The sequence below is a fragment of the Clupea harengus genome, chromosome 8 (assembly GCF_900700415.2).
Source record: "Clupea harengus chromosome 8, Ch_v2.0.2, whole genome shotgun sequence".
Lineage (NCBI taxonomy): Eukaryota > Metazoa > Chordata > Actinopteri > Clupeiformes > Clupeidae > Clupea > Clupea harengus.
In genome coordinates, this window is record NC_045159.1 from 6,959,334 (window position 1) to 6,984,256 (window position 24,923).

The 24,923-nt window shown below is 42.5% G+C and overlaps 1 protein-coding gene across 2 annotated transcripts in view; it reads left to right on the top strand.

Annotated features, from left to right (window-relative positions):
- The window catches only part of LOC122133080 (teneurin-2-like), a 39,958-nt gene that overhangs the window by 12,231 nt on the left and 2,804 nt on the right, over positions 1-24,923 (top strand). Inside the window, exons 1-3 of one of the 2 annotated variants that reach the window (XM_042708436.1) lie at positions 11,173-11,269; positions 13,226-13,519; positions 23,165-23,467. In XM_042708436.1, the coding sequence (XP_042564370.1) occupies positions 13,291-13,519; positions 23,165-23,467 (532 nt within the window). In that variant the 5' untranslated portion in view covers positions 11,173-11,269; positions 13,226-13,290. Of the gene's footprint in view, positions 1-11,172; positions 11,270-13,225; positions 13,520-23,164; positions 23,468-24,923 lie in introns of those variants that run through there. The other variant, XM_042708437.1, reaches the window with a different exon arrangement.

Below are 24,923 nucleotides of genomic sequence, written 5' to 3' on the forward strand. Positions count from 1 at the left end.
CCTCCAAAGGTTGGTACGTTCTGTAGTAAATGGCCCAGGTTCGTCCATTTTGCAGCCGTTTAGAGCATTCATCGTTCTTTTTTAGATCATGTACTATTGCCTCCATAATCTCATTCACTCTAGCATAGTAGTGAACAATCTGCAGTTGGTACTTGATTTTGGCAATAATTGAGGTGAAAAGTGAAATGGCCCATGCCTAAGATTATCTGAGCTTTACGTCTGCAGCCAAGCCTGGATGCCTTCCAGCCAATCATCTGGAGCCAAGCATGGGGCTAGCAACGAGCCCTGGATTAGGGCCAGCTGTTTTTCTCTCATTACTGTGCAACTCCATCAATATCGTTTTGGCAGATTGTGGTTTCCTGTAGATTTAATTCACTTTCCCGGGCTGCCCCCCGCTGCAGAAACATGCCTCTATGTTCATTCAGATTCAGCGGACTGATCTCAGATCTGAATGTGCCTGACTGCACATCTGTGTTACAGTGTGTGTGTGTGTGTGTGTGTGTGTGTGTGTGTGTGTGTGTGTGTGTGTGTCTGTCTGTGTGTGTGTGTGTGTGTGTGTGTGATTTAAAACAGTAACTGCAGGTATGTAAGAGTGAAATATAAATCTGAGTTCACCAAGTAGAGGAACTGTGTTGGTAATGTTTGTAACTAAAGTGGTGGTTGTATTGTAGGGATATTGGTTGTTTGTAATGTTTGTAACTAAACTGGTGGTTGTATCGTAGGGATATTGGTTATCTGTAATGATAAAAATAACGATTGGCTCTCTAGAAACCCTTCATCATGCTCCAAAAATGTAAAACCGACTCCAAACTACTGACCTGGCAGCCATGTTCTCTATCCACCGCACTACCAAGAGTTCTGCTTCAGCTGCCTCCCCTCAGGCTCCCTCTGCCTAGATCTGCTTCTGTCTAAGGAGGTCTGTGGCTACTGAACATCTTGAGTGGCAGGTATATATCAGCACCAGCGGCATGTGTTGGCATTTTAAAAAGATCTAGTTCACTAAGACTAAACCTAGCATAAGACAGATATTTTTAATGCACCAATATTCCAGTGCAAAGCATATCAATGACCAAGAGAAGATACTGACCTTTATGAAATAAGTGACAGCATTTTCCCAAGTAAAATGGTCTATTTAAGTCCTGAATGATGAATATAAATTATCTGTCATTCCAAATTGACCTGCTGAATTGTGACAATGGGTTATTTTTATTAAAACTAAGACTGAGAAGGATCACCATGAGAGTCTGAAAGTCTGGTGTTAAACATGTTTGAGTGAAGTGGATGTTTCCTGTTTGGAGTAAAATAGGTCAGTTTTCTTCCAAGCAATGCATTCCAGCATCTTGCATCCTATTTTGCTGTTGACTATGAGTTGCTTGTCACTGTAGTTTTAATCAATTAATGGTGTGAATTTCTGTAACTTAAATCAGTGTGTGAAGTTACTGCTGGATTGTGCAAGTGTTATTGTGTGATCAGGAAGTGTTCTCTGTAAGGATCAAGGCCCTGGCCGTTACATTGCTTTAAGCAATGAGTTGTTTCAGTTGAGTGATGAAGACTTAAATACATAATGAAATCTCTCCTTTTGTTTCACAACACATTTTCACGTTGTCAGTTTCACATCCATATGTTCATTTCACATTCAAGATTTCCAATCTGGCAGAGGGATTGAACTACCATTCAACTACCATTCAATGGTAGTTCAATCCCTAGACCTTTTTAGTCAATGCCAATACAATATCCCACAGAATTAAAAGTGCACATGCGTGGTGATAAAATATTCATCAGAGAAAATGAAAAGGGGGGAAAAAATCTTGTCAGAGTTGCCTACTCCAAAGTGCAAATGCCCTTCACCCACTCCATTCTCTTTTCATCAATATTTAAAGGGAAACACAGACAACGGTATTGTAGCGAAGGGGTAGCACTCTCCACCATTGATCAAATAGGTGTAGATAAATAATTTAAAAGCGCAATCTCTTCAGCTAAAGGAATCAGGGGCTGCTGGCTCTTGTCTCATGCTGTGGCAGTGGTGAGGACAAAATGACTGTGGAACGGCCCGTGTTTACATTCTAAGTGGTCCGTAATGGAGAATCTCACCGCAAACTTTGAAACCGCTCCACCAAACAGAGTGAAAGAGGATTCCAAGCGAGGCGGTCAGAGAGTAGAGGCCAGCTCTGACGCCTCTGTGGCCTCTCCGGTACTGGAGATTTATTTTGGGTAAGTGGGCCTCCACCACACACCGAGGATCCTCCAGACACCAGCATGGTCCAAGATTTAATTAAAACTAAAGCGGCCGCTCCCTCATCATTCATGAGGTGAGCAACAGCTGCACCGTAGGAAAAGTAAACACAAGTAGATGTTTGTTTATGCATGCGCCCAGCTCCATGACTCAGCACTGCGTGATGCCTGCCTGTGTTCATCAGAGCGCACAAGCATTCCGCAGGGGTGAAGCCGCAGCTGGCATTTTGTCGCATTTCGCGTTGGAACTTCCACTCTTCCCTAATATTCTCCTGGGTCTGAAGGGTTGTTTGTTTTGCTCTTCATTCCAGTGTTTATCCCATGTTTGCTCTCTATTGCACGGTGAGGTGGACGGTTTGAATCTTGAGGAAGTTTGACTGTGGTCTTACAGTCTGTCTTGCTGTGAGAAGCGAGAGAAGCAAGGCTTGTCTTTCTTTTATGAAGTTTTCAATAACTAGCCACCCAGCACCTGAAGAGCTACGGTACATTATTTACCGTTTGTTTTTCAAATCTGCAAATCATTGACTTTGCTTGGTAGATACTGTATGGACAAATGGTCTCAATTGTGTTTTCCCTCTTTTTCTACACTGGGTCACATCAGGGTTTCTCTCTTTAAAAAAAAAAAAAAAAAAAAGCAGAAACACAATTCATTAGTATGCTGTAAGACCACAGTTGCATACACATGCAAAGTGGCTGAGGTCTCAATATGACATTCTAATCCACAGTGTTCTTTTCCGATAAACACAGCCAGTCTGCAGGTAACTAAACAGTTCTGTCTGTGGCTCGCTGAAACTCCTAGAGTGAGGTTTTGCATTGAATGTTCATGACATTTTAAGGCTTCAGAAAGCCCTCCACAAACGATAATTCCTGTTGGTTTCGTGCTCTGGATGACAACACATTGTGCCACATGGACAACCGTTAGACTAACAAAACAATGGCCTCTTTGCCGCTTACCGAAACAACAACAATGAAGGTAGACAGCTACATCTCACCTGCCTAGTGGAACTGTTTACGAGTGTCTAATGCTTTCGCCTGACTCGCCGACACTTTTATCTCTGAGTGTTTTTGCTAGGCCGACCAATGTGATTAATGTCAATGGAAAGCTTGTAGCTCGTGCCCGCGCCTCTTCACAAATACGGCAAGACTCAATTACTCCAGAGAGTGCAAGGCACAGACAGCGTTGCGGGATAATGCAGTCAGGCCATTGGATACGCCACAATGCAGGCCAGGACAATGAACAACGATGGCAATGCGCTAACATGCCATAGGATTACCTGAACAGTTTGAGGCACATAGAAGATGGACAGATGTCATACTGTGAATAGGAAAATGAACTAGCAGGGGTGGGTAAATTATGCAGATAGAAAATGTAAAGGCTTCAGCCATTGTCACATATAGACTGAGATATGAGAGCCTGAACTAGGAATGTTGCATTTATGTATTTTACATATGTTCTCACTCTGTAGCAATGATACAGTGTGTCATTTTTTTCGTGTCTTGCTCTCATTAATTTTCAACCGAACGGCAAAGATAGAAGAAAGTGAGTGTGAGGCATTTTAATCCCCCTCATTCGCTTGCGCTCAAGAGTTTTACAGCGCGAAGAGTTTTCACTATCGTGAAGGCACAGTCGACAGTCAATGTTTGCCTTGCATCTCATCCATATCAGGTAATGTGTGTGCCATTCCCAGCTGTAGATGCTTAAACGAACAGTCGCTCCGCTGTTTGCGTATGCCATGTGCTGATCCAGGCCTGTTTAGAATCCCTACCGCCGAGCGAATTGGTTTGCGACTGTGTAGATGACAACCCCCCACCACTCTGCTGAAGGCATTAAAACTCAATCTAGGAGGATGTTGGGGAAAATAATTGTGTTGCTTGCTTTATCTGCTCCAGTGTAAAGGGCTTAAGGAGACTCCCCGCTGATAGCCTGATCCTTACTTCAGCACACTGTTTTGGAAAATGTTCCTAGAACTTGAAGTGCCCATTGCTAGAAACAGACTCTTCGGGCAGTCTTTCATTTACCTTACTAGGAGCTCGGGAGGCACGAAGAAGAGGTGCTCACTATGGGATCTGGAGTCCTTATGCTTTAAGCCTGAACTTTATTAGACCTTTCCTCTACTGTCATCGGGGCGATTATATTGCTGCACATGAAAAACATGTTATGTGCTTTTACAGCGACATATTTCCCCCCAACAGTCTGTGATTCTAACCTAGTACACATTTAGTCAAATTCAGCAAATTGCTCCTCACTGTCCTCTTGCGGTCATTTCAGTATGCTCAATAAAATGTTTTCATACATGTTGCCCTGACTCTGTCAATGAAACAAACATTATGGCCCAGACCGAGCTGTAAACCATTCCAGCCCAATCAACACATTGCTTCAGGAGCACCGAAAGAAGGGGTGTAATTTGTTTGGCTGTTAAGCATGAATATCAGCAACCTCTAATGGACTGCGAGTCCACGATTCCTACATGTCCAGGTGATAGTTGACTGGGCAATCCTTGGCCTGTTTCAACATGCCGAACATGCCCAGTGTAACTGATTGTTACTGACTGCTGGATTGTGATGTCTGAGAGAACCTGGTTTAGGCCTTGGCCTGTAAGCGTTTTTGATTCTTACGATTAGAAGGTTCTCCCGAGCACACCCTTTTGTAACTCCCTTTGAGCTGTGCCAAGGTTGCTGTGATCACTGAAAGCAGGTCTGAGGGGGGCCTACGGCAGAGGAAGTTGAGTGCCGGGGCACATCTCCAGAGCCGTGAGAACTGATCTGCTGGTGCTGCTGCTCCAACAGAGACCCTCTTGATGTGACTTTGATTTGGCAAGGCTGCAAGTCATCCCCACACTTACCGCGATCGCGCCTGGCCTCGAGAATCAAAGTGTCCCTTTCCTGCACACTCCCGCTGCTGCTGCTGTCTCCTTCTGACACCTTGATGTTTAGCAGTGTTGCATAGGGAACACTTTGTTACAGTTCCTGATCTGCTACCAAACATCATCATGTGTATGAAATCACTACCTTACCCATTATAGCTGAAGTCGGTTTTATACTTTCAACATTTCTGTTGAAGTCTTCAGCCAGATGTCTTACAAAATATTATAAGTGTTCCTTTTGTGAAGGATATTTACCAGAGTAGGCCGTCTTTTAAAATACCCATGAAATTATATAAACAGTAAGTATGTGAAATAAACAATTACATGTCTAGCTAATTATAATAAAAGGCTCATGCTGGTTTACTCTACATCTGTGTGGCAGTTCCTGCGTTTGCCCTGTATACTGGCAAAGAGTGAACAAAGATGAACACTTGAAATGAAAAAAAAAATGGGTTTTAATTAGTTCTTTTGTCATTTCCTCTGACCTCGGCTTGTTCTGCGACTGTAGACAAGAGCACAAGAAAAAGCCCTTTTTGCATCGGCAGCACACTGTGATGATTTCACACTAATTGTTTCCTGATAATTAAGGACTCCTGGAGCATTGAGGGCTTAACTCGAGGCTTTTGAACACGGTCTATAGGCCTTTGTCACAGCAGCCCGGCCGCAGAGCCTCAAGTAGACCCACTGACACACGGAGCAATGGAAACAACAGACAGAGATTGTTCACTCCTTCTCTCTCTTTCTCTCCGTTTTTCTGTGTCTTTTTGTTTCTGACATTTTTAGATCATCTAACTAGTTTCAATTATCCTGCTGGTATATTCATTTAAAGTCATTAATATAGTATTGGTGTGATTTACAGAGTGATGGCAGAGGGTTTTATGCCATCCATGTAGAAGTTATCTTTATGATTTTACAATGCTTTTAGCTACTTCCAAAATCATTTGTATTTAGTTATTTGGTGTGTAAAAACTATATCTCTTAACTTCGATGGACTGTAAATTGTGAAATTTGGCTATGCTAGTTGTTGGCTGCCAGGAGCCCTAAATAGCAATAATGATCAGCAGGTGTGGGCTGATCTTGGTAACATCACCAGGTGTTTTGGGTCCAAATAACAAGGATAAATTCTAGTTTCTAGGGCATAATTACAATCCTGCTAGAAATGTGATATTTTTCAACATTAACACAAGCAAAAGGTTTCTTGTGCTGGTAACTTAGCTCAAGCTAAATTACCCGTCCAGCAGAAAACAAGCAATTTAAAAACTAAAAACATTGGAGCCTCATAAATGATTTCCATCTGGAAAAGACCACACCAATGTTTATCGTTCTTAAGTATAACATTAAGTATGACCCTCCATTTATCAAATTTGGTTCTCAAACTTCTCACAACCACTTTTTCGTCTTCCAATTGACGGCACCAAATTCAAGCTGCTCCTTCAGTGTAAAAACGCAAAATGCCCTCTCTAGAGCCAGTGTTGTCCTAGAAACGTGGCCGTGTAACACGACTGCCGACTGTAAGGAGGTCGAGATACCAGAAATGTAGTAGTCAATACCAATAACAGTCCAATCCAGGATTCTCAATGCCAAAACAATAAATCCCATGTACTTCAACATACACTCCTTTATTAACATAGAACAAAGGAACATAGTTGGCTTCACAGCAATGGCATCTGTTTCAAAATAATGGTAACATGTATTACAGGATAAGGATAACAAGGATAACAATTTGTATGTGTTGTTAACATAATGTTAACATAGAGTAAAACTCTTCAGTTCTTTGAAAATATCTGGATATCTGACTTTGAGGTGCTTTACTAAGCGTTTCATCCTTTTGTCTGAAAAGTACGATGAGGTAGGATGATACTGTGTTTTGGTCCATCCATGTAGGATGGAAAGATTTGGCTGTTTACCTGCCTGTACCATTTTTGGATTTTAAAGTATTATGCAACTTGGCCTCTCTCTCTCTCCCTCTCTCTCTCTCTCTCTCTCTCTCTCTCTCTCTCTCTCTCGCTCTCTCTCCCTCTTCCTATCTCCTTCTCTCTCTCTGTTTCCTGTGATTGGTTTTGTAACCGGCAGTAATAGTTCATGTTGTCGGCGTTCAGCTGCAGTGGCACAGACACAGCAGAGAGAAGAGGTGCCCTTCTCCTCCTAATGTCCAAATGTTGGGGGGAAAGCGAGAGACATAATTTGCACATTGTAAACTGGACAAATGAGGAGATTGCGTGCAAGGCAGAGTGATACTCCTTTAGCTTGGTCCAGTCCGCATTGTAGTGCCTGAATATCTAATTTTATGGCACTTGGCGATGGAGAGCGTAGTCCACTCCAGCCTGCTGTAAGGGGCTGCCTCATATGGCATATAATGTGTTTGGAGAGCGGAGCCATTATCCAGCCCCGGGCAGGGTGGGGGGTGCGGGGGATGAAGTGGCCTGCGGAGCGGCCCTCCAGTGGGGAGCGCACAAGAGAGGGTGCGATCGTCCTCACTTCCCGCCACTTGCGTTGTCTTCATTACAGGTTCTCCTCTCAACAGGCTCTCAGGCGGGGCTGAGTGGGAACAAACCGGCATGGATTCGCAATGAGCACGGCTTTCTGCCCCCCCCCCCCCCCCCCTACCTAAGGAAATAATTGTTGTAAAGACTTATGTATATTATTGATTTTGCCATTGCTATGTCTCGCTAGATGTACTGTGATATTTTTGTGTAGTATAATCAGTTTCTTTGTGTTTGTATTGCTCAAAATGCAGTGTTTTTGTGCTTCGACACTGTGACCGAAGAGGGGCCTGGCCTCTGATTAGTCTGATATCTGTTTTGATATTTGCTCATACAAATATCTGGGTGAAGAATGGAGTTAAAGATATGGTTCAGGATTCCGGTGAAAGGTTGTCGATCAAATTGCCAATCAAATTGCACCTCTCCCTTCGGCGTGTTGATTAGCTAAAACTGTTTATGGCTCAGTCCAAGCCACTATGTTTGATTTCCATATACAGAGCCAACACCGGCACACAGTGAACAGACAGCTAGAGGACCATGAGGAGCAATTCACTGAATTTGACAAAAAGTGTATTGGATAAAAATCGCGGACTGCTTCTTTAAGTGTTTTGTTTATATTCATGTGGGCCACACACCAGACACAGATTGGTCCACTACTGCTGTGCAAATAGATTTCCGCCTGGCAGCTTGTTTTTTTGAAGCAGTCTGGTAGGCTTGAGTGCACATACCAGACCTTCCACATGAAACAGGAGGTTAGCGGAGGGGTGGTGGTGGATATTGTCAAGGTGTGATTGGGAAACAGGTGGTCACACATCATTCAACCTACCCACAGAGATTTCATGTTGTCTCTGGGTTGGAAGTCTGATACTAACATCAAGGTCAAAGAGAAAAAGGCCCTGGCTGTGTGGTGTGTTTTAAGTGTGATAAACACAGGTGTGTAGGTAGAGGTTTAAAATTTTAGATTTGTAGGCGAGCATGGGAGATTTGAATGAAATCTTTGAGTGAAGTTTGAGTGAAGTCAGTCAGAATGTCCAAGATTGCTGGCTGAAATCACGCAGAGACTCAGATATGCACTGAAGCCATATACAGTATAGTGGAATAATGAATGCTATTCAGTAAAGCAAACAAGTAAAGAAAAAAGCAGTCTTGTTGGCTTTGTGGTCCTTTCATCTGCTCCTTGCCATATAATAGCATGTCACGATCATTAGGCAACGAATACCCCACACCACTGATAGTGGAGAGAATAGCCGGTGAATGTTTCATCTCCTCAGTGCCACGGCAGCAATGGGTTGAATGGCATCTTTGTAATTCCAGCTCCTCAATCGAGCAGCACAGCTTCTCTACATGGGCTTTGGGTCAGTCTAGCAAATCAAAGTTATAGCCTCAGCTCACGTAGCCATGAACCGATGATTCATGCAGCTCGACCCCTTTGAGGTTAGTGCGTTTCTCTGCATTCTTTTCCATCACCTTCCTGTTAGGTATTCGTTCAACTTTCATGGTTTAGAGGCTTTTGACGAAGGTGAACTTGATGAATGTTTTTTCTGTTGCTTTGCTCAAAGAGACTAAATGTTAAATGTTACATTTTGCATTGCTTAGAAAACCAGGCCTTGTTTTACACCTTTGTTTTGCTCTGTATAATGTCTTGCACAGGGGCAATACTGTAAAACCTGCTTCCTGGCACAGGCAGTCATATTTCAGTACCTGGGATAAATCACATTGTTTTTCGGCCATAGACAGCCTGTAAATTGTGGTTCTCAAACCATTTGAAGGTGTCCTAACATTGGGACAGTTCCAGTCATACGAATCTGTTCTTGCATATTTCATCCTTATCTAATTTCCTGTTCCACCTTAGAAGATTTGCTCCTTTTGGCCACTCTACAGAACAGTGTTTGCCCTTTGCTAAAGACTCTCTAATAAGCTCATCAGGGTCTACAGGTGTCCACCCTGTGCCATCTATGCCAGCCTTAAAAGCCAGTGCCGTGGTGGCAAAGTCGGTTGGTGGCACCCCAAATCCTTTTGTTTTCAGGCAGATTAAGGCAGCAAGCGGTCTGCCCAGTGTGGATTTGAGGGATTAGTTTTAATGGAGCGCGAGGATTGCCACCGCTGTGGCGAGCCGGAGAACATGATTTTGTTTTCTCCCGGTGACAGAGGGGCCCCTCCTTGCTTATTGAGCCCTTTGTCTTGAATTGTAACTGAAATCCATGTGGCGTCCCCCTCGCACCCTGTCGTAGTTGGGCTGAGCTCTCTTTCTCTCCTCCGCTCGCTCGCTCTCTCTCTCTCACACACTCTCTGGATCTCTCCATAACTCCACTTTTCTCTTAATCTGAAGGCATGCTGAGAATTCCACTTTGTTGTTTTTTCAGCATTTATGAACGTAAATAAATAGTAGAGCTCGGTATGTTTACCAAGTGCATTAAATGAAAAAATGCTGTTATACTAATATTTGTCATAAGACTAAATTCAACATGAATGAAAGCAACAACCTTGTGTTTTCTTATGAGATGAGTTGTGCTGCTCTGAAGTTGAAAGTGTGGGTGTTGACAATGATACCTCATGAAATAAAGAAAAGAAGTTAGATCCAAATTCCCTGGTGGAAGTCCAGACATGTTGAGAATTTCATGGCGGTGTTCATTTCAATAACCATTCATGCAAGAAATGTGTAGAAGAAATGTAATAAAATAAAATATAATCATTTAAATTAGATGAAATGAATAAACAGTTTTGGAAATCTAAAATCCATGGGCTCAAGATCATCTCTGCTAATTTTGGTGAAAATTGGGCAAACTTTGTGGCCTTTTCGATAAAAGCCAAGATGGTGGCCACATCAGTTAGGTTGACATGACAAGTTGCCATATCTCTGCCTTGCCTTGGTATTACCAGACACAAAAATATCTCTTTCGGCAAACACATCAACAGTTCTTAACCAAAACACATTTGTGCTTATTGCAGCACCCCTTAGTGGTCAAATGACAAAATTCCGGAGTCCATTTACCACTTTTGGTTTCGATACATCAAAGCGCGCCTGAGATATGGCTTCACTTCCTGATTGGCTGATACAGAAAAACACTTTCGATAACCAAATTAATATGATTACCTGTAGCAAATTTGTTGAAAATTAGACAAAATGTATGGCTTGTGATGAATTTTTTAACTTTTAAATTAAATCCAATATGGCGGAAATGTATGTCACAGGGTGCCTTGAACTCTGTGACGGTCCGAGCCTCGGTTTACCGTCAAAATGTGGGTTTGGCCAAAAAGCTCAGCGACAGAGTGAGGGTTCAAAGATATATCGTTTAATAACTCTTCAAAATTATCCATGAGACCTGTTAAGCCTCTAATCAGCAGAGGACAATAATCAGCAGTCTCGAGGAATATAACCTGCTATGCCTCTAAATAGGCAGAGGACAACATTCAGCAGTCACAATCTCAATAAAAATACATGCCAAGCCTCTTAAAACCAGAGGACAACAATCAGCAGTCTAAAGGTCTACATAAATGCAGAAACCTGACAAGACTAACCTCAAGACTCTAGACAGAACAAGATTTGGCCCAGACCATTTCTCACCCCTACTGCCATAACAGGGCGTCAGATGTCCAATTACACTGGGAACCAAAATAAATGTTCAGTGTTTCCGGCGGGCACTTCCTTGTGTGGGACCGACCAGCTAGCTGAGGACAAACTCCCAACCGGTTGGTAATCCAATTACCTTATTCAATGAGACACCATTGGTGCACCAACTTAGTTCATTTAAATAAATGGTTCCCACTTTGTGGAAGTCTGTGCAATCAGTTGTGTGCGTTAGCGGTTGGTAATACGGGGCAGGAATGTGCTGTACCTGTGCAGTCGTACCACGACCGTCACAAACCCTTCTTGATCAAATTAATCCAATGATACCTCAATGGGTACAGATATGAAACTTGGTGACAAGAGTTAGGGGACTGTCCCCAATCAGTGTGCCAAATTTCAAAACTTTTTGCTCTATGGTCCTAGGAGCTGTCAAAGGTTGTGACCCTGGGCCTCATCTCTGCTTTATCGCGTGTGTCACTCTGGGTCAAATTCAGGGTCCTGCCTGTGTCATTTTTTCCTGATGAAAGCAGATAGGGAGACCAAATGTGGACTGAGTAAAGACAATAAACTCACCTCAAACTCATCATCGAATGCTTGTCTCAGGACTCTGTTCTATCCAGTTGTTCTGTTTATTTTGGATTGACAGATACTGTTGTTTCTCAACAGTAATCCTACCTCCAGCCCTTGCCATACTAACCCCAAAGACTATGACAGAATGGCTCTGATCATTAAGCGATTCTTTTCGTCCCAAACGCCAGTGTAGAATGACTCTGTGTGGACCACACACTGATGCTGTACAGTTATGTGACGTGTCGTGTGATGTCCTGAGGGGTGTTATGAATGTTTGTTTGTGACTCATTGCTTCAGAGTTGGCTTGCTTAACTGAGAGCCGCTTCACAAACAGATGCAGAGTAGGAGGGTGTCAGAAAGCAGGCCTGGCTACCTCTCACAGAGTCTGCTTCAAATAACTTTCTTCTTTTTCTTCTTCTCTCTCTCTCTCTCTCTCTATGTATCTTTCTTTCTTTACTTATCCATCTATCTTTATCTATTTCTGTCTGTTCATCTTCTTTCTCTGCATTTTAAATCCTGTGGCCATGGGAATTGTAGCTTTTTTTTGTAACAATGAGCCTTTGAAAAGGCATGAAGATTCCCTTATCTGTTGTGTCTCCCAATCCAAGGGCTGCTTCAGCATAGAGCACTGTTTTCTTTAGATGTTGAACTGGAGAACTTTTGCAATGATATGCTTTGTTGTTGATCAAGATATGTGATTATGTTCATGTGCTTTGTTATTGATCCAAATATGTGCTAATGTTCACAAACAAACTAGGCAGAGTTTCCTGAAAATGTTTTACACACACACACACACACACACACTAGGGCTGAACGATTAATTGCATTTGCGATTTAATCGCGATATGATAGAACGCGATTTTCTAACCGCAACGTTCGCGATTAAAAAACGTGGTCTTTAAAAACGTGGTCTTTTTTTTTTTTTTTTTTTTTTTTTTTAAGATGGTACATTTTGCACACAGTGTTTAAAAGGTGCATGCCTAGTGTTTATACTTAAAATGACTTTTTTAAATGTACTTAAATGCACAGTGGCAAAGCCACCTATTTGTTGTTCTTGTTTCTGTAATGAGCAGTTAAATAAAAATGTAAAATGTGGGAAAGAATATTTTACACTAAATTTATCTAATATTGTGTTGGTCATATTTAAAATCATTCATTACGTTTTGTTGGGGGAAAAAAGAGGATAAAAAAAAATCGCATATTAAATCGCAATCGCAATATTTTGGTAAAAAATCGCAATTAGATTATTTTCCCAAATCGTTCAGCCCTAACACACACACACACACACACACACACACACACACACTTTTGGCTCAGTTCAATTCTCACCCTTACAACATGTTTACCACTATTGCATTCACTTTTAAAGGTGAAATTATCTGTATATGAGTATGGGCACATTTTGTATCATTTTGAACCAGGTTAAAAAAAGGCCCCGTGTGACTGTAGAAGAAACTAGAATGTGTTAGCAGTGATCCTCACAAGTGTGCGTGCGTGTGGTCCTGCAGGGGGGAGGCTCTGAGGTGTGGCGGTACCCAGGGAGGGGACACACCTGTGACAGCCTGCTGCCGCGATGGACACCAAGGACAGGCAGCGGCGCTCTCTGGGCCGCGGCGGCAGCTTCAGGAGGGACCTCCGCTACACCGCCTCCACTCTGGACGTGGACGAGTGCTGCGTGGCCACGCAGAAGGCCTACAGGACGAGCGAGATGCTCAAGGCCTACGAACACGAGACCCGTCTGCACTACGGGGGATATGTGGCTGAGCTGGTGCATCATGAGAGACAGGAGTACGTCAGACAAGGTGAGAGCGGCACACCAACCTCATCTATCTCTCTTTTCCTTCCTTCCTTTCTTTCTTTCTTTCTTTCTTTCTTTCTCTCTTTCTCTCTCTTTTTATCAGTCCTTTTCTGTTGCTGTCTCTCTTGCAGCTGGTCTCAAGGCGAGACTAATACCTCAACCACCTCTTTCTCTTACTTCCTCTCTAGCCCTTTCTTTCGCTCTCTTTCTCTGTCTTTCTTTGTCTGTCTCTCAGTTTCACAGCATATGTCTCACTCTCTTCCATTTTCGTCCCCCCCCCACCCCATTTAGCTTCCTCACTTTCTGAGCTCTTTTACATTCCAAACCCTGTCATAAGCACCTGCATGCACAGGCAGGCTATATGTAGGCATATGGGAATTAAGCGAGTCAAGATAACCACAACAATTCTTTCATTAATTTCACAGGTGGTTGAACTTGTGACATGAAAGTGATGGGAAAAAGAACCGTGAGTTCCGTGATTAAAAACAGGATCAGAGGCAGGCAGGAAGGCTGGAATGGATCCTGTTCCAAAATCATAAAATATTCATTGTGCATATTGATTCTGCACTTATTGTTGCTTGTCATTCTCATCCAATACAATTTATTGGAAGAGATTTAAAAAGAAAACTTGCATTAGTATGCACAATAGTGCAGGAAAATTAAACAATTTTGGATGTGCTTTTAGAATGTCAGACAAGTCCAGAGTACATAATTAATGTTGACATTGAGTCCATGAATTTAATAATAATAAGGAAGTAAATGAGGGGAAAAAATACAGTTATTTAAATGTTTTATTTTAAAACATTTGAAAAAACAAATGATTCTCTGAGAGACCAGTTATTGTTTAATTGAATATTACATTTAATTATGTATTGTTTATTTATATTTGTATTTGTATGTAAAATGTATTTGTCTGTTTGTTGATTTTGTTTTGTTTGTATGTATTGCTTTTTAATCATCCCTCAAATCACTTTACAATGAATTCAGGAGCAAGCCATGTTAGTTCTCTCTAACTAATCAGTGGCGGCTCCTGAAAAAAATCTCAGGGGGGCAATTTTTTTGATAATGATTAAGGCGACCCATTCAGTAGGTACATTAAGTTAGCTGATTAACTCATACAGCAATACCTTTTTGTCCACTATTGGCAGCACACAACAGTAATATGTCCCCTCTTTCTACATAGCTAGAGTAGCAAGTTACAGGTGGAAAGCTATGGAAGGAAGTTGCATCCAGGAGCCTTCATAAGCAAACATGATGTGGCTCCACATTAAATTATCCCACTTTTTCATTATCCACGAGTCTCAAATGTTGTATGATGTAACATAGCTTAACAGGACACATGATATGTCCAGTAACATCATAAAGAAGGAGTAACATAAGTCAAAACCAACAATATTTATTGACTGATCTTGAAAGTATTGGCTTACAAAAGCAAAATAAGTCATCACATAAAAAAAATATTCAGTGTTAGTGCAAGAAGCGAACTGTGAAACACACTGTGAACTCTATGAAAAGTGACAGTGGTATGTGAAATACAGACCACGTTAGCCACTTCATGACCGCAATTTTATTTCGTTCCAATTCTTGGATGTAGGATTTCCCTCCCTTTGTAGAAACCTGTTGAATGGATACATTTGGTCTAGGAAGTCCTAATTGTTTTGTTGTCAATTTATCTTCATTAGTACGCCTACTAAAAAGGAGTTTCTGTCAAAGAGCGAATCGAGTTATTGCACTGCACAGGGTAGCCATCTTGACAGAATATGCCTCCGTCGAAGCTGTATGACGTTCGTATAGGCTTTTACGTCCATTAATTATGACACGAAATGGAGGGGCGAGCCCTCCCGGAAGCCATAGAGAATGCATTGAGAGCTCTGTTTTGTGAAAAAAATGGATTTAACATGGGAGTCAATGGGAGAGGTCTGGGGCGATTTTCATTTCGCCCCAAATCGCCCCAGAAGGGGCGGGGCCATTTGAAGCACGACTTTAGGCTGACTGAACGACTGTTACCTGATTCGACAATGACATACAGAGGCAGATCAGACGGTCTAGTGGTAGAATCCGACAGAAAAAAAAATATTACATTTAAATGTACATGTCATTTACGCGACTTACAAGGATATTGCGTTTTTACATCAGGAGGTTTTTTTTTTTTCTTTCTTTTCCCCTAGGCAGTGCGTCGCCCCAATCGCCCTTATGGACAAGCTGCCCCTGTAACTAATGTGAATAGAATAGGTTACTAGCAAAAAATCCAGTGAATAAATCATCACTGATGACCAACAGTACCTAGATGACTTAGAGTAACTAGAAGCTGCAGTCATAGAATGTTAATGTTGTGCAAGTAACATCTCTACACACTGTTTCTATTAGAGAAGTTCTCACAGTACATTTAGTGATCTTTGCACATTAAACACTAAAATTACGGCTCTGGTTCCCCTCTGACCACGTCACTTTACTCTCTAAGCCTAAATGTCATTGTTAGGTGAAAATTCACTCAAGTTACCTCAGGACTCCGGAGTTGCAGATAAGTTCAACAACAATTGTCGGGCTCACTCACAGCGCAAGGATGAGAATGAAGCAATTTCACAAACATCGCACAGGGTTTATATATACGTTAAGATGTATCTAACTCTGACGCCATAATTATATCACGTCAGCAGAAATAGACACATGTGACTGAAGTCCTTTTGTGTCATCCCGGCTGTGCTTTCTGTCACGCATACATGTCAGTTAGACAGGCACAGTTCGACCCTTCTTATCACCTCTGACCTCATCCGAACATGGACAAAAGGTTCCTTCTTTTACGCATATAGCTTACACACATACGCAGATCAAGTGGCGTCAGCGCTTAATAATGTAAGTTACACACAGGAACACAGAAAAGCCATGTTCCCGCACACTTACGTAAGCACATGATTCGTACAAAGGCATTCATAAATACAAAGCCATTGATTAATACATTCTTTGATCATGAACAGTGTTTCCCAATTATTTCAGTCATGTTTATCTGGTACATGCTAACAATCCCGCAAATGTCTTGAGTTGCATTATATCATCTTAAACGGGACTGAAATAGATAGTATATATATTAAAATAGTAGTAATAAATAAATAGATCAGTAGATACATAAATGATGCTGATGATGATTGATGATGATGACGATGATGATTATGATGACGACGATGATTGATGATTATGATTATGATGAAGGACCAACATGTCCACTAACTGGGGACAGACAGTTGATGTTGGGCCAACCTGATTGTGAAGTAAATTATAATATGACAAATGCTTAATGAGGCCGAAAAGTTAAAAAGACACCAGGTGTAGCTCATCTGTCAAGTGTCAAGAACCAGCATATTTGGGACAGATATATAATATGGGTGTCATTAAAATAAGGCCCATCAAACACTTTCTGTTCATTTTACATGTACACTGTGTGACAAGTGACACAAATACAATTATGCATGTTGATGTCTGGTTTTAAGTTCATCAACATCATTTTAGAATTATTGACAGAATGGCTACATATCCCACTGTACTGTATAGTGGATAAAAGTGTCTACCATAGGTGTGAATGTAAAATTAATGTTAATGTACTGTTGCATTTAGCATGATGTGTGTGTGTGTGTGGGGGGGGGGGGTGTATTTGTGTGTGTGTGTGTTGATTCTTACATATTGTACAGTATGTTTTTGCTATAGATCAGCATACTTTGTCAGAGGTTTGCTTCAGATTCGTAAAAGTTCTCTTTTGAGCTCTTTGGCACAATATCTCCAAGCTAAATACAATTTTAGCCCGACGTTTTGAGCCTGACAGTTTCTATACAGAATCAACTGTGGAGGCACACATCTATTTATTTCAAGTATTCATTCAGAGCATTTCTGTGCATTCCGCAGAGACAGGTTCAGACCGAGATCAAAGCACAGGGGGAAGATGCGGGTCCTCAGTCACCGAGAATTAACATGCCACTCATCAGTGCCCCATTGTTGCTGGAACGTTCTGTGCCTTCAAAGCAGTTGGTGACCTTGTCCTCCATTCCACTCCTCTCCACTCACTTAAATGGCGTGGAAAATCATGACAACACTCCCACCCCATTCAGCCCCCAAACACACACACACACACACACACACACACACACACACAGAAAAAAAAATGCCCCTCTAATATTCTCAAGTCAATTTAAGATTGCCGGACGTGTGTATGTGTGTCTTTTCACAGACATCCTAGGAGGTGTATTTGTTGGTGAAGCCATGATCGAGAGGATTGAGGGGGGGAACGGGTTGAAGGTACTCTCATTCGAGCACTGAGCAGCACAGGCATTTTGGACAGGGAAAAGCATAAATAGTGAACACGTCCTCTGTGTTCTGTCCTCTCTCTTACCTCTTTAGTGTTCTAGGCAACAGCAGCTTTGTAGGAATGAACTATGCAGTGTTTCTTTTCCGCGAGGCCAACCCCACAGTGGTAATGCATTGGTTATTTAGCCTCGACTGAAGAGTCCGTGTAGGCGCCGGCTGCCCTAGAACAGGCCATATGGCGAGGGAGGCGAGGAAATCCGGGGAGCGGCGATAATGACCCCGTGGAAACGAGAGCATGCGGAGTCCTAGGCTCCGAAAGCACCTCCGACTCACCCCTTAAGAGCAGTTTGTTTCTCCACAACATCTGGTGACAGGGCCTAATGTTCCCCTGGCAAAATAAAACACAGATTCTCTAATCTTTGTAGGCCTAGCAGGGCTTCAAAAAAGACATTTAGGTTGGTTGCTCATGCAGGATAGCAAGGCAATGTCTTGGACTTGGATTTACTTGCAGTGTTATTTAACTGTGAAAGTGGTAAAACTGACCAGCTTGTGATAGACTTCCTGTTAAAGTATTTTCCTAATTTAGCTGATTGATGAGAGAATCTGAGTGTGATTTCTAATAGTAATCACAGTAATTTCACAGTAATCCCTGGATTGGTGAATGGAACAGCAACATGTTATTGCAGTCTCCTTGTTAACCTTGACCACAGTTGAATAGGAAATCTGGTTGTACACACAACTGGGTAATACTAGAATGCTATTAATAGCATTGGTTTGGTATTTCGAATTAGTGGGGATACTAATGCCATTGGCTCCGTCACCATTAGACCAGATCACTGCGGTAGCCTATCCATGTTATGGGCATTCGGATATCTGGATCAGCATCTGGATGAGAAAATGATCTGATCTCACCTGTGCATTTACAATAGGTGACATTCGTAGTCATGGCTATATATGGCATTATATTTCCATTGTGATCAGATATTATTTTCCAGACCCAAAATTAGTGCACAGACTCCTCCAGTGTGAGATCCACCCTGCTAATGCTAGCTGATCTCCTCAATCCCGGCCTCCTCCTCCTCCTCCTCCCCCTCCCCCTTCTCCTCCTCCTCCCTGGCCGGAGAGAGGAGAGCGAGCGAGCGGCCGAGTGAGGTCCCATCTGTGGGGCTGGGCAGACCAAAGCCCTCTCTGTCTGGGAGAGGATAAATCGACAGCCGCGATCTCCATGAGGTCCAGTCGTCCAGCCCTCTCTGGCTGAATTTCTCCCCACACTTAGAGGCGCGTGTCTTTGAAATGGTTATCTGGTAAGACGCAAAGTGAAGAAAGCTGGGGCTCAGTCCAAAGGAAGGAGAAAAAGAATATTTCATCTCTTTCCTCAGTCCAGGCCTCAGTGCATCCCCCACTTGGCTCTAGAGGCCAGGCCATGTTGCCTCCACTATCTGCAGGCATGAAGAAGAATAAGAAGAACTGGTTTTCCTCACATGCCACTTCTCCGTGGGTGACAAAACAGTGTTGCATTCTGGGCTGTCTGACAAGCAAGATTTTTGAGTTAATATGTCTACAGTAAGAGTGTCTATTGCCAACCATTCTGTGAAACAATCAAATCAGATCTTTGATATCATACAAGCTCCCTCTAATATTTCAGTTCAAAGAAGTAAATAAGGACTCGGATTTCAAGCCTAAGACAGATCTTAGACATTTTTACAAAATAAAGTTGTCAGCCTGTTATGAAATGGTTAAGAGAATCTGAAGAGAATGTGATCTTATAGTCTGGTTTGTCTTGGAACAGGTTCGGGTTCATGCTCTTAAGGCAAACATTAATGCAGTCAAGTGGACCTTGATTTCTTCACCCCCTCCGGACACTAATGGATGGTAATTCTGGTATCCAAGGGTGCATAAGACTGTAAAATTAGTGTGGTGCTGAATGCTAGCCCTCTTCTAAAAGGCCATATTTTATCTACCAAATGAGCACATTTCAGCCAAATGATCAGCCTAAGGTCCCTGAAAATGGTTTAATATTTATTGCTCTAGAGTTCTTTAAAGTAAAGTTCCTTAAACTTTATGACCAGAACTTTATAATAGATTTCCTGTCAAAGTTTCCTGACAGTCATTGTTAACAGTACACTGTTAAGATCATAACAATCAAAACGTTTGAAACATGGAGTACTTTCCGTTCTTAGTCTGGCAAATTCATATCCATCTAGCACGAGTTGATATTTAATATTATATTCATGAATATTTTTAATATTCTTAACATGTCGGCACACTCAAAGTGAGTGAGTCATATTTGTTGCTGTGAACTCTCCACCCCTGTGACAGATCGTAATATCATCTATATACATCTGTATACCAACATAAAGGCATGAAGAGACCAGTGCAGTGGGGTCAAGAACGTGTCCTCCCGTACAGAGGAAAGTCACTCAGAGCATGCTCATGGATGGAGATAAAAGGCACTCGTGAGGCAGTGGCTACAGCCAGGCATCTCACGTGGGAAGCCACACTGTTGTGTCTGAGACTGGCACCGCGGTGCCTAAGATGTTCTCAGCAGCAGCAGCCGCCGCAGCAGCAGCAGCGCGTCGGGGAGATGAAGGTTGGGTGTGACAGCAGCACCTCTTCTTTCATGAGGCCCCGATCATAAGTGCTTGCCAGTTTTTCAGCCTCTGCTCTCTCTGGCATCACATCACTGCCCACAATTAGATGAGTCAGTGCCACTCAGTGTGTTGCATGTTGTGCTAATAATTACAGAACAGGAGAAGAAGAGGGCACTTGGGAGGGGGAGAGCCAATGCGAGGCTAGGAGGAAATGTGCTTTTGGGATGAATCACAAAACCAATATACAGGAGACTCAATCAAATGAAGTATTTACTGCTTGGAAACTGCTGCTCTGAGATTGCAGGCAGCTGTGGGACCGCATCGTGCCCCTTCTATCTGGTGCACTCCTAATTTGAACTGGGTTATCTTTTGTTCAGCTCGTTATTGTTTTCTCCTGAAAGGACATCTATATTATCATGGCTTACTTGGAAAAATGTCTTTAAAAAAAAAAAAAAAGTGTAGGCATACCTGCTGGCATGTGTGCCATGCATAGTTACCATAGAAACCATTTGTGCAGCGAATGCCGTTATCTCCTCTCCCTTCCCCTGCTAGGTGAGAGGCATTCTAAACAACTCCTATGTGTGCGGAGGATTAGAAGGTCCTTTGTGTCCAGTTTGAGGGGCAGTTGAGTTAGCCATATGTTAAGAGATTTGTGCTTTTCTCTTACATTTTTATGATAGCTGAAAAGTAAAAGAAAGAGTTTTCCAAGGGGTGATGGCTACTTTAGTGAGCCTTTTTCTCTCATTAGTTTCAACAACCTACATGGAAATATGCCTATTGATTGGTTTCGCATCTGCTTCCCTCTCCATGGAAGTGTTGATGGAGAGGGTTTCTGCTGCCTCCTAAATCATATGGACATTCCTATCCTTTTGCAAATCTATATTTCATCTCTTCCCTCCTGTTGTATAGCTCAGTTTGCAGTGTCTGATGTGGCTGGTACTTTTATGTCAGGCAGCTTGCACATATTTTAATTTAAGGGGTCTAATACAATTTTAAAACGTTTTTAATACTGAAATGATCTTACTTGGAAAATGCATGTTATTATTCTTAGATCCTTTTAGTTACGGAATGTACGTCAGAATAGCTGAATGATAGAATAAAATGTATGACAGCCTGAATCAAGTCAGGGGAAAAAAAGAGTGTGAATCATAAACAAAAGGGAGGGATGAAAGGGAGGAAGTGAGTGAGTAGGGAAGGTGGGTGTCCTCTATTCACAGAGTCCTATCCTGTTCCCACTCATCCAGCCTACGTGGAGTTGGCTCCTATTGGTATCAGCTATGTCCTATCAGGTGTGCAGTACAGAGGTATGTGTCACAGTGCACCCGTATGCACCTGTGTCGTTGTCCCCCCCACAAACGGACGTTCCTCCAGTCCTTCTTAACCCATTGTGCTGTATGCTGATTTCTGTGTTTTACAGATGTAATCCCAAATCTAGCTTTATATTAATGTCCTGAATACCTGTTACTTATTCCACTGAAACACCCCAGTGAGTATGTTTTACTGGGAAGAACTGCAAAAGACGTGCTGTCCTGCACCTGCAGTACGTAGCCAACATGTCCCTGTGTAAAGTTAGTATGGCAGGTATGAGGACTATTGATACAAAGCGTGACTCTTTCCTTTCTCCTGTATTTGTTTGTACTTTGTACGTTCCTTTTTAATGTTTAATGTGTATGTGCTGTATATAATCACAGTTGGCAGAGTGTTCAAGGGAGTGTCTAATTAAACGGTGAGGGGTTTCTACAAATTGGCGCTTGAATTGAATTGTGCTATTTAAGAGTGAACAGAACCAGCATAGTCATTGTGAAGTTTGGAATGTGCAGCTGCAAGTCGCTTTAAAGAACAGACAGAATAATGTATGATGAAGAAACAATTTATTTGTTAACCATCATAGAAATAGGCTTTCTTATTTAAGTTATCTCAGAGTTTTTCTTTTTTTTCTTTTTATGAATTTAGTGCCATCTTCTGTGCTGATTGCAGGAGATTGTGCTTTAATTATTGCAGGAAATACATGGGTTGTGGATGCCTCCTGTTTAATTGCTTTTTTCTGCAGCTTAGATTTAATTGGGTGTTTGTTGTGTTATTGATTTCCCTTTGATGTACTTCAATCCAGATAATTGCTTTTGCCTGTTCGATTATCTTCACAACTTGCTGCTTGCTATGATATGTGGAAACACTAGTTGTACCATCATTATAACTACTGTTAACACTACTACTGCTGCCACACACACTACTATACGCTAACACTGATATATAGTGACAAATGGTGTCTGAATCTTAGAGGACAAGCAAGGGGGCAGTGGAAGAGTGTCAAGGAACATTTTCAAGCTTACATCTGGAGGCTTTGAGCTGAGTCCAAGTCGCAAGGATGGCCCATCTGCCTCTAGCTCTAAAGTTTGGGAATGTCGTAGTGTGGCGGACACAGTGGAGAGTGAGGAAGAAAAACAACCACGGAGACATTTGATATACACAATATGTTGTGTTTGAATATAAATAAACTACAAATAAACATGAAATCATTACTAAATTTGTTTGTAATCCTGTTTATTTCAATCAGGAACATGTGAAGTCATGATGGTTGTCTTTTTTTCATTTACTCTCTAAAGATTTACACCTTCCTCTGTCAGACAAGGTTTGCCTATCCCTTTTAACCGAACGACTAAACAGTATTATCTTCAATAACAGAGACACACACACACACTAGCATGTATGCTAACAACACTCTCATTCAGAATTGTAACTTTTGTGTCGATGTTGCTGTTTCCCAGGGAGCTTCACGTTGGCGGAGCTGGGCCTGTGTGAGCCCCCGTCCCAGTCCAGCACGTTCCACTCGCACCTGGACCTGGACCTGGACCAGCTCCCGCACGGCTGCGCCCTCAGTGCTCTCAGCTCAGACGACGACAACGACTCCGACCCCGAGGAGGCCATGACCCCTGAGCGGGCCGTGCGGCTGTGGGGCGGCGGCCGCGACCTCAAGTCCCACTGCAGCTCGGGGCTGTCCAGCAGGGACAACTCGGCCCTCACCCTCACCGACTCCGACCACGAGCACCACAAGTCTGAGGACGAGTCCGGTGAGAGAAAGGCTGTTGCCGTGTTTGTCCCCAACACTCATCCTCTCAGATAACTGTCACTAAGGAATGCTCCAAAAACCAACAAAACATGAAATTAAATGTTTTATGTCATATTCACTCACTTCACTCATTTATGATCATTTGAGCTAACTTATATCAGGTGTCTGGATTGAAGCTGTGACAGAGATATGAGGTTTATACCTGAGCTGCTAATAAACACCATGCAGGTCTCATGGCCTATCAGCAGTGGAAATAAGCTAAAGAAACAAAATATGATCGTTAAATAAATCCTGCTTGGATGGACAATTTGTTTAGAAAAATGGAGGAAATGGATATCTATTATGTATGTTATCTGTACTTAGAGAACTGTTGACATGAATATGAATACAGGGAGAACTGTAATTATAGAATACATATCACCAGGATGCCTGAGCAGAGTGGGGATTTGTGTTTGTGTGTGTGATGCCTTCCTTCGCTGTACCTGCTGGCTTTCTCTGACAAATCACTGTCTTTATAGTGATTTGAAGGTAGATTGAACACCTGGGTGTTACACTGCCCTAGCTTGTCTGCTCGGTTGCATATTTGTCATTTCTTTTTTTGTTAATGGCAGATTATCCTATCCGTGCCTACTGCGTGCCAGGCTAACTGGAAGAACACTGTGGCGCCGCTATGGGTGTTGCGCGTGAAGCTCTGGCGCTAGCAAAGATACCACCCTCCCGCCAAGCACACACACACGCACGCACAACGCTCAAGCTGTGAGCTCAGTAGCATTTGGTCTCGCCAGGGAATCACTTACATGTATGTCAGAGAATCTTCTAACTGCCTTTTGAAACCCGCTCAAATTTGGTTCCTACATTTTTTTTTGTTTTCTTTCTCAGGGAAGCCACACAAATCAAGTTCTGTTGGCATCCCAGTTTTACCACTCAGCCCAGCCAGGCCCTACAAAGCATATTTTTTGAAAAACACAGTTTTTGGATCGCATTAAGCCCATATATCAAGCCTCCTGACGTTAATTTATTCGGAGAGTGGGGGCTAATTAATACAGACGAAAAAGCAAGGGTTCTATCTGATCAAGAGAGCCGGGCCGACCAGCTTTTGCCATGGCACTTAATAAGCTTCGTTTAGCCCCTGCACTGCGTAGGAGAGGTGACTGGAGGTGATGTTAGTGTAATGTAATGCTTTAAATAAACATGTCACCTTGGCTTTGCAGTTATGCTCATTAGCGCTTTATTATTCCGCATGGGTTATGAGGCCTGTTGGGCTTAAGTTGCTTTTAAATGTCAGTTGGCTCTCCTGGCCTCTCCCAGTCATCCTCACGACTCAGGGCTCCTCGCTCCGCGCTCCTCAGCCAGAGCCTGGCGCTGCCCACTGGGAGTTGTGCCTCTGTGCGGAGAGCTGTGGATGCATGCCACAGCAGAGCTCAAAACAATACTCTGATTAGTGAAGTGCTCATTAA